The sequence below is a fragment of the Pangasianodon hypophthalmus genome, chromosome 11, assembly GCF_027358585.1.
Source record: "Pangasianodon hypophthalmus isolate fPanHyp1 chromosome 11, fPanHyp1.pri, whole genome shotgun sequence".
NCBI lineage: Eukaryota > Metazoa > Chordata > Actinopteri > Siluriformes > Pangasiidae > Pangasianodon > Pangasianodon hypophthalmus.
Window position 1 is genome coordinate 14,718,014 of NC_069720.1, and position 11,281 is coordinate 14,729,294.

The following is an 11,281-nucleotide window of genomic DNA, read 5'->3' on the forward strand; positions in this document are numbered from 1 at the left end:
AGTCCAGGAAGTTAGAGGGGGGAAAAAAATTAAAGGAGAAGAGAGAATTTTAATCTCGATTTACCTTAAACAAGATAAAATTGACCTAAAATAATTTCTAAAATCTTCAAGTGTCATCATTAAATATAGACGACATGACGTCACACTTCCTAACTGTTGGTTATTTGTAAATTTATTCACTTCAAAGACGTCCTTATAAACTAAAGATATTTACCGACTTTGTCTGTGAGCAATAACAATATAATTAAATAATAAATTAGAGTTTTACTATCATTGCTGTCCTGAAATCATCATAAAACCTTGAAACATATTGGTTAGTATTTTAAACGTGGCTAATCTCCATAATGCGGGCCTACAAATCATCAGCTGAGTGCTAACGCAGTATTCATCCGGATGTGGTGGTTTTTCATTCTATTGTTTTAGTTTATTAATTGTAATTTTTTATTTAATATTATAATTATTTCAGTTCCTCGTACTAAAAACATTACTGTCCCTTTAAATTATTTTCCACGCTCGTATTTAAATATATTTTATTTGCATATCGCGTTCCTATTGGTCCATGTCGATTTGGCGGGGCGGAAATCCGAACGTTGGTATCGTTTATCTCGCGACGCGATTGGCTCGCGTCTGCGTTTACGTTCTGGTATAAAAGGGGGCTAAAAATAGAAACGGTCTCATTCCTCTCTAGGCTGTTGTTAGGTACGTGAGAGAATACGGGAGGTAATGTGATCTCAAATTATCACCCAAAATAACAACATTAAGGTTTTAGCGATGCGATCCTTCTATTGTTATATGTTTATCGTCGCTACGTTGTGAAAACCGATAGCAACAAGAATCCGAATCCGCCTAGTAGAGGAATAAGTACTCCTGAAACAGTTGATTTTGTTGTAACTGTCTATCGGGAGTTATTTTTGGCGCTGTTAAGGTTTTAGAAACTATTTTGAAGTGGATAATGTTCAGATAAGAATCGAAGTCGGTCGAGAATAAAGCGGATCGAGTCTGAGCTGAGTTGAACTTTGAAACAAAATTTTTGGAGCCTTTTTTTTCTGAATCGATCTCATCATGGAGTACAAAGTGGAGGCGCATCGGATCATGAGCATCTCCTTGGGGAAAATTTACAACTCCCGAGTCCAGCGTGGAGGCATCAAGCTGCACAAAAACCTGCTCGTGTCTCTGGTCCTCCGAAGCGCCCGCCAGGTTTACCTGAGTGACTACTACGGCGGAGTGTGTCTGAACTCGCCGCACGGAGAGAGTAAAGAGTGGGAGCTCCAGGAGGCCGCGCAGGCGCAGCAGTCCCCACCGCCAGCGGCGGAGTGTGAGCGGCTCGAGCAGCCCGAGAGCGCCGCGTGTGCTGAAAGCCAGCCAGAGGCTAATTCCTCACTGGACTCGGACCTTAACGTTACAGGTGATGTTTCTCCGTCATCGCCAGAGTCTCCTGTGGCTAGTGACACTCAGTGTGAATCTAAAACAGCCCAGGTGGGCTCTTTGGACCGTGAAACGGATGCCGTTTTGGGAGCGGAAGGGAATTCAGAGCCTCCGAAACCCGCCGCCTGTTCAAACAGGAAACGCAGCGCTGAGAAAGCAGCCGCCGCCACCGACTCTCCTCTAAAACGGACTAAAAAAACCTCCTCAGATCAGGAGGAAAGCGAGGAGATGGACACGAGCAACGTGTCAAACCTCATCACCATTTTCGGGTCTAGTTTTTCCGGACTTTTGAGCAAAGACGGTGCGAAAGAGGACACCCAGGAGGACGCCGGCGACTCGGGCCAAATCTGCTGCGACCAAATGCTAAAGAATCTGAACCCATGGAGCACAGCCATCGTTGCGTTTTAAGAAAAAACAGTGTTTGAGACTTTATAGAAGTGTTCACACGTGGTGGTATCTGCTCTGGGTTACTCTAAAACACGTGGTTGCGGGACTTCCCACACCACGCGCGCGGTGCTGTCGAGTACGAGCCCGGCCTGCAGCGTTTTCACCACGGCCCAGTCCCAAATCAGCTTCTGTGTAGTGCACTATCTGCGCAGTATGCCATACACTATGTGGTGTACTCATGAGGGGACTAAGGAGCCATTTGGAACACGGCCCGTGTTGTAAACCGAGGAATGTTAACGTGTTGGTGCTACTACAGAGAATTACAACGTCAAAGGAAATGACGTCATTGAACGGAACTGAACTTTTTTTTCTCTCTCAACATTTGTGGGCTCAGTTGAGTTAAACCGGCAATCAGAAGATCAGGATGGACTGTGATTATTAGTGTGAAGTGTTATGCTAATGACATTTGTACAAATGAAAATGTTACACTGATGTAAGAACTGCCTACAAACCAAGAGTCTGCAAGACTGAGGCCACTGGTTTTCCCCCAGATGTCTTTGTTTTATAAAGACTTGTACATTTGTAACATGGTTCCTGTACATATTGTTTTCAATGTTGCATTATGAATCTATGTATTTTGGTATTTACTATTCTGACTATTACGTGATGGTCACGTATTAAAAAATGTGAAATGATCCCCCTTTTTCTCTCTTTATTTCAAATCACACATTTGAATTGAACAACCCATTAAAAAGCTTGATTAGGATTTATATATTTAGTTAACTTAAACGACTTCCTAATGTCAGACAGACTGCAAGTTTAGATCTTTATGTAATTTGTTCATTATGACTATAAGAATATGACTCATGAGACATACTTGAGCATTTCCCCTCTTATCTATAGTGTCTTCAGGAAGCTCAAATGTTCCACGTGTAGGGTACTAAACTGAAACTTCCAGCCATTAAATACAACCTTACATGCACTTGGACTCCCCCACTTCCTTTAAAATGAGCAGATGTAGCCAGAAGAGGAAGAGAGCGGTGAGATAAGAACCAGACTGTTTTAAGTGCTCAGTCCCTGTCTTACTGAAACTGAAACACACTTGGTCTTCAGTCCATTTTTACTGCTTGTAAAATGAGCCGTTGTGCCCTGAAGAATGCACGGTATGCAGGATTTCACATCAATCTAGGCTCCAAGGCACATCTTAACTCTGCCTGTTTAGTGTGATATAACACTAGGCCGTTCCTCAGATGTCACGTTGTGTATGTCAGGTTTTAGGAATTTATATACAGCAGTAGTTAGATTTATGAACTGTTACTACTGTACTAACATAGTTATTACTGATATTAATTTTAAGAATTAAAAATTGTTCTGGATTGTTGTAGCTCAGCTCAAATAGATATAGACATAACTTCTGGAATCATATATCACTCTCAACATATAATTTTTATCCATTGGATATATACTTACAACCACTATTTTTCAAATATGGCCTCATGTCCTGTATGACCACATTCTTTCGCATGGATATGGGCGTATCCCTGGAGGAAAAACCCAGAAGCATGATTAAGTTGCTGTTGTTTTGGCTCTGTGTGAAATATGGGTCAGGCAAATCCCAAGTCAGCTGACCACAACCCATCAGTGTTGCACTCTCAGAGGCTGAGCTCATATAGGTAAGACTGCGTCATGCTTCTGTGGGAACCTGTAAACTAATCAGAGACTAGTTATTTATTTATTTTTTTGCGGTGTCTTGTAGCACTTTAGGCCCAGAACAGCTAGCTTCCAGCAGCCATAGTGTCAGTCGGGTCGGACAAGATAGCCTTCTCATGTCATCTACTTTAGGATGCATAATTTATGACTAATCGTGATGTAGTTGCTGTGCTTTGCTTAGTGCAGACACACTAAAACACTGGAAAGAAGGTGCATGTGAGTACACGCCTGAGCCAGGCTAAACACATGCAGCTGTCCCTCTCCTTCACCAGACTCTCCCCTCCTCCTCTTTTTACTCCTGCATTCCTCATTCCTGGAAGGAAGAGAGGGGAAAAAAAAGTGTGATTGCAAAAGTGTTTCCTGGCGATATCCACAGCAGGAGCACATGTGTGTCTGGAATGTTGGGTGGAAGTGGAGAAATGTTGGAGTAAGTTTCACATGATATAAACCATACTTGTACAACACTTTTTTGAAAACAACCCAAAATATGTAGCAAATGAGTCACTCAGTTTTGGGTTAAAATACATATTAAGATGATACCATTTCAAAAACGTCAAGCTATTTTAGGTGCTATGAATTATTAATTACACACTAGGAGCTTCTGTGTGTGTCTGTTTTAATGTGGTCACTGGTTGCGCCCTCCTTCCGCAAAAGGAACTGGGAGCAGTCCAAAGCAAACACCCGCCTGTAAACATGTAGAGACAAGATCTTCTCTAACAGAGCTTTTGTTCTGCGAAAAAAGAAAAGTAAAGAAACAACTCCACTCCTCTCTACGTATTCAACAAGATGGATATCTTAATGCTGGTCTCTGAATTGAGCAAATTAATCATTTAGCTCATCAATCAGTTACCAACCTTAAACCAAATGAAGTTTTCCAAGAAGCAGAGAATAATTGTGATTTTCCTACACATCTCACAAATACACAAAGTGTCATTCTTATTTATTAGAAAGGTCTACAGTGAGATATTTGGTTTCAGTAAACAGCCTGAATACTAAAGTAAAGACAAGTGACACCATCAAATAAAGCATTATGATTGTTTAATGGGTCAGTGTCCACTCAGATCAGCTTTGTGTGGAAAGTATGACCAGTTAAGATCCATCCCCTTATATATACCCTAGAAATAAACTACTCTTTATTAACTTTTGTAAAAACAAAAGTTGTCATTTGGTATGTAGATTTTTGGTTTTCCATTTTCTCCCCCAATTTGGTCATCTCCCAATTTCCACCCACCAGCTAGTCCTCCCCTAGCAGACAACAGATATCAACACAGGGAAGCTGAGGACATAGCACATGATATTTTCAAACTGCTGCTCATGCTGCGTCACAGTACAGCCTAACACTCGGAAGAACGTGCTATCTGCCCCCTTCTGCAATCATTAGCTCACAGATGCCCATGATTGGTTAGTGTTGCTCAGATTGACAGGGAAGACAGGGTAATGCCCTCCCACCTAGAGAGCTAGACTCCTGACCACAAATGGCTGTTGCATCGCCAGGATTCAAACTTACAATCTTCCACTGATAGGTGAATGCTTTTCTGTTGTGCCACTCAAGAGCTTTGTAGCTATGTTTTCACCTGCTCCATGGTGGAGTGATATAACTTGAAGCTGTATATAGCACAACTCCTCAGCCCAAATCCCACTGCCTGCTTTACTACACACATCACCCAAGGTGTAATCTAGTTTATGATAGAACAAATTTTACTAGGTGGAAACACTAACAAAATGAAGTAAAATAAAGTTCAACACAAAGCCATCACATAACTCCTTAGTCTGTATTAATGCAATTAACTAAGGTGCTCACCATATATATATATATATATATATATATATATATATATATATATATATATATATATTTTTTACAATTTAGCTACCACATTTTAGGCTTGTCAGTTAGGTTTCAAAGTAACCAAAATCAAACATAACTTAAGGTGTAAAAAGATTAACACACTAAAGAAGACACAACTTCACTTTGAAACCTACAGGTAGTCAGTGGAGCTATACAGCCTATACCTAACCACCCCCCATCCAGCTCCCAACACATACACACACACACACAAAATCACAAAGACAACAGTGCAGTGATTCTTTAAAGAAAAAGAGTAAGACTGAGAGAAAGAGAAGGAGAGCGAGCCCTTGCTTTGGCCCCTCCATTCATTTCATGTGACCTCCGCTGGAGCGCAGACAAACTGAACTCTTTGTTTGTCTTGGGAACTGGCAGAGGACAGGAGGAAGAGATGGGTGGGGGAGGGCAGAGGGACAGAGGAAGGTGGAGGGAGCCAGAGCAGAAAAGGGGATGGGTGTCAGGGTGGAGGGGTATCCTGGGAAAAATGCCAGCGTGGGATCAGTAGCAGGCTTCCTGAAACAGGAGTATGTGTGGGGGGAGGGGTGGAGGGGTAACGGGCCACACGACAGCGGCTTGCTCGAAGAACAGATATGAAGACTCACACCAAACTCCCACATGCATTCACACATAGTCTAAACTGTGTGATGAGTAAAAAAAAAAAATCCCCTTAAGGCTAAAAGGTGGGAGCAGATACCATGACTCAGATGTTTGCACCATTAGAACCTGCCATTAGTAATCACTAAACAACGGTTTCATAGCTGATGAGTGAGACTGTATGTGCATGTACACTCTTACAAGCCCTGACATGCTTAGCGAGAGTATGGCACAGAGCCAGTGGACGAGACAGATGGTCCTTGAGGAACAAATAGCCACTGCACTTTTCTCAGATTCTGTTAAGACAGGACTAAACGGCGCTCCACAAGGAACCAGCTACATGCTGAGCTGCTGAGAGGAGTAGTATTACATTCCAGAGGAGGGGTCAGCCAGATTGCTCACTGTCTTTCTCTCTCTCTCTCTCTGTCTCTCTCTCTCTCTCTCTCTCACACACACACACACACACACACACACAGGCCACTAATACCATCCAGGTGGCCACAATATTCCACAAAAAAGCCCCAGGTTATTGTAGTTGGAAGGAAGTTCTAGTTTAATTCTTAATCAGCAAACTGACAAGTGCAAATGAAGACAAAGCTTCTTAATGGGCATTTAGGAAATGGTCCTGTTGCCGCAAGCCCTAAATATCTATATTACATGTGAAATCAGCTTATAGAGTATCTTAGAAAACCTCAAACTCTACTTAACTGGAAAATAAGGAAGTACTGGTGATTACAACGGACAAAAGTACCCAGGCCCCAACGCTTTACCTCAGATCTGTTACTTCTCTAAACTGTTTCAAAGTCCACTTTAAAGTCTGAAAGTACTACCGCAAAAGGAATGTTTCAGCCAACAGCTTCACCCACTGTTATTATGTGTGCACTCATGCTGTCTCACGCAAGCGAAAAATCCACCCCAATGACACATCCAACCTTTGGAGCATGAGCTGCCGTCACTGTTTATCAAAGAGACTGAATTTCCAGCCACCAAGCTATTGGAATTACTGTGGATTTATGCAATAAGATATATTTAAGGAAACAGGACTAAGTCTATAATGCCTATTCACTTTAAAATGTAACTCTTGTTTAAACATTTTTAAGTGACTAAAGGAGTCTCATATGGTCGGAATTGCCAGTTTGACACAGGAGAGCCGAGTGTTTTCGTGCTGCCATGTTACTAGGAGACAAAACATGCTTTGCGCTGCGCTGCATAAATGGCCTAGTAACGTACAGCAGCTGCCACAACAATAAACACGACAGCACTCAGCACACCACTATGCGTCTTGTAACCGGAACGCACACTTTTCCATTCATATTTCCATGAAGAAGGAATTACGCCCTTCATAAAATCACATAATTTAAAAAATGATTTGATATTAAGTGGCCTGGTTTATAAATGATGTGATGTAATGATTTCAGTTAAGTCATTTAAACTTGGCACATATGCTATCCCACAACACAAAGGCGACATTGTATCACTACAGCAACACTTTAAGGCGAGTTTGTACCAGCTTGATTATATTGGACTACAGAGCCACATGCCAGGTGGAAGTTATAGAGATGAAAGGGTTTGATTTTATTGCTTGGTAACTGAAGGTAGTTTTCTAAATTGATCAACAGTTGTCTCTGATGAGACAGCATGTGTGGTGGGTATTAGTGATAAAATTCAGAACTTCAAAAGATCCTTAACCCTCAACTGAACATATGCTTGGATGGTGTTCTGACTCACATCTAAGTCGCTTTGGCTCAAAGTGTCTACGAAATGAATGGGCCCTTTTCACTTCCAGGTTTTTGCTGTCAAAATTATCCTTCTCAGTTTAACTTTACTTCAGCTACAAAAACAACAATAGCCGAATCAAAGAGTAGCTTTTCCAGTGTCCCATTATGTTACAATGCTAAATAAAAACAGCCCTACCTCCTTGCTGTCAACTACATTTGACAATAAATGAATAAAACACTCAGTTAGAGTATGATTAGTGATTAATTCACTCTCTATTAACTAGAAATACAGCTAGCTAATGTTAGCAAAGTAATGCTAACAGTGATCAAATTTTTACTAATTTTATTTTGTAAAGTAGTTAATGTAAGTGAACTATAATGTGGTAAATATGAATCAATACATACACAGTATCATGTAACTTCATTTTTAGCTTCTCATCATCAATGCTAACATCAGTTACCCTGAAAGCTGTAAATAGCTCTTCCACCAAGATTTTATGATTTATTCAGCATGGAATCCTTCGTTGCTGAATATTCTCAACAATTCTTGACATATTTCGAGAAAAAAAATTTTGAAAATTTTTTCACTGAGATAATGAAAAGTGTTTCTATGCTAAACAAGTGGCTATAAGGCTTATAATAAGAAAATAAATTTCCCCTGTGTCTACCATCTTCCGGTTTTTGGGAAAGGACCCATAAATGTAAATAGATGATATATGTGTTACATAACCTTCTCATGAAGATGTCTTTGTTGGTATGTCCTCCTTTCTTCTAGCAGAAACACGTGTCCTAATCTTATACCACACCTTTTCATATTGATTGCCAGAGAGAACCCAGAACTGCACCACCCTGTTAACTGCCCAGGCCAAACTGTCAGTGGGCAGCACACAGATGCTGTCAGTTTATGTTTATGTGTCTGTGCTCAACTGTACTTTCTGAAGGTCCTGTACAAAGCTTACACTAATGTTAACACAGGCCTTCGCTTAACCCACATGTTTGGGTTTCCCACAGATTATCCTAATGTGTCGAGGGAAGTGGAGTCACTTGATGATGTCTGTCCACCTTCCTGATCGTAAAACCACCCATTTGGCCCATACACCAATTCTCAACAGCTGCTTTTTTTTATTTAGCTTGTTAACCAATTTTCTCCCAAATCAGTCATAGTTTACTCCCACCTGCTAGCTGACTGTATCTCACAACAAATATCAATCAGCAAGGGGTGAGGCTTCCTCACGCATATGTAGAGCTTGCCACCACATTTTTTCAAATGGCTATTCCTGCTACATAATAGATGGATTGTGTTAATTACCCTTATCTGTATACTGTATGAGTTAACAAATGCCCACAACTGGCTACCAATTATGGTTTCTTGGAATCCCAGCCATGGATGGCTAAGGAGTGGTTTGGATTCTAACTCACCTGATGATACACCAAGTCAACAGATGCTTAAGGAGACTTGTGGATTTCAGTATGAAGGACAGGATCATAGCCAGGCAAATGAAATGAACTGCGAATGAAAGAATGCTTCAAGTTTGGGCTCAGGAGTTAAAGGATTTGTTTCCAGTAGCAGTTAATTTTGTATCCACATCCTCCTTGGCATCGATTTAATCTAGATTAACTTTAACCCTGCAAATCAGCCAATCACACCTTTTTTTTTTTTTTTTAGAAAACTCAATTGCTTATCATTACCATTTCAGCACACCCTGTTATACAAAAACACCTGAAAGACTACAAACACAGCAGTAAAGGGAATGCTTCCTGGAATGCAGTGGACATCGCTACATGATTATGTATTTTTATCAATTCGTTAGCAGTAGCTAACAATGTATCATAAACTAGACAAATGAGCCTACTAATAATATTTTATTTAACACGCTAACAGCACCTTCCAGTCTGGAAAGATTAGGCTGACGATTTCACAAAAAACAAACTAACTAGCTGATTACGTTAGCCGTTCACTGAACCATTACTTTTCCTCCAGAGACAGGTACCACCAGGACTGCCCATAATCACTCAGTTTTGCTCCACCCTGTTGAAGAAATTCACAAAGCAAAAATTCAGTGTGACTGCTGCTTAAACCTGCTCACAATTAGCGGCTCCCTGGACCACCCACTATGTCTTCTATAGGAGATGAGCAGGAAAACTGATCTCAGAACAGCGCCACATGACCCAAAATATACAAGGGCTCACTGAATAATCAACAACGTCTGCTGTATCCATCAAGCACGGCAAACGGACGGCATCCAGAACCGGCTAGACAGTAGACTGTACACGTGACAAACTGGCGAAGGAGGGAACTAGTCAGTGAATTAGGCAGCTTGTGTGTGTAGGTGTGTGTGTGTGTGTGTGTGTGTGTTTGGGGGGGCTGCTTAGCCAAGAGAGGAAACAAAGGCCAGAGTAGAGGAGAAGGGGAGATCAGAGGGACACAGGAGCTTGCGGAAGGGTGGAGGGGGTGGTGGAGGTTGACAGATGCTCTCCCAGCATGACTTCAGTGAATCTGTGGCAGCCGTGTGGGGGAGGGGGAGTGCAGCCTTGTTTGACATCAGCAGCAAATCTCACTGAAGCACTGTGCGATTGTTTGTTTGGCATCCATGCACGTGTAGACAGATGAGGCGATGGGAATGAGGGTGGCTGAAGTGTGCTCATTCGTGGTTGTGTGTGAGAGTGTGTGTGAGATAGCAGAGAGGAAAGGGTGGGACTGTCCTGCTCCTGTATGTCCTCAGGCAGCCTGTCTATGGATGGGATTTTAGGTGTCATATATAATTTTTTCCACATAGAGATATGGTGGTGATGGTGGTGATGGTGGTGGTGGCAGCATTCACAAAATCACACATCACACAGAACACTCACAAACATGTAAACAGATCCAATGTGAAAATTTAATACCAACACACTACACTTACACGCATGTGGCCCTAGGTTCCTTTCACACATGGGCTTTTGTATGGGAATTTGGCATTAATTAAGGAGAGAAGTGTGAGCTGGTAATAAGATCAGAATTCTGAGAAGAATAAAACATCAGTCTACCATTTGAAGACTATTTGTAGAATGCAATTTTGATTTATCAATTGGTGTCAATCAACCAATTCCCAGGCAAATATCAGGATGTCACATGTGAACAAAAGCTGATAACATTTGGGCTGACAACATTTAAGGCAGCTGACTAAAACATTACCAGAGTGAAGTGATACAAGGAAAAGCCTAAAGTCAACTAAGAACAGAGAAATTCGGAAACTGGATTCAGAAATGGAGATGACGGATGGGAATGAAATTCTTCATCAAAAAAATTGTACTCACCCCTCTGAAAGATTCCACATACAATGGATAGGTCTCATTATATGTGATTTTATATACAGTACGTTTGATGTATGTGACACTCTTTGTTAATAAACAGTAAATTGGAATGCTGTTTCAAGGCTGCAACTTTGATGGATGCAAAGAACAGACATTAAAAGTAATGCCACCAACAATGTCCCTTTGAGTGTGAAAGCGCTATAGTAGTACTGTGACAAGACCTGATGTGGTGACAGTAGCCTTCTTTGTTAGCTAATCTTGGGACACTAAGTAGCTAAACATTACCTAGGTAGTTAGCTAGCTGTTT

At 41.3% G+C, this 11,281-nt stretch overlaps 1 protein-coding gene across 1 annotated transcript; it reads left to right on the top strand.

Annotated features, from left to right (window-relative positions):
- The first annotated feature begins 655 nt into the window (after nt 1-655).
- On the top strand, nt 656-2,507 carry ier5 (immediate early response 5). Its single transcript, XM_026917034.3, has one exon. The coding sequence runs from the start codon at nt 1,063-1,065 to the stop codon at nt 1,831-1,833; it is 771 nt and encodes a 256-aa protein (XP_026772835.1). The 5' UTR covers nt 656-1,062; the 3' UTR covers nt 1,834-2,507.
- Nucleotides 2,508-11,281: the final 8,774 nt, after the last annotated feature.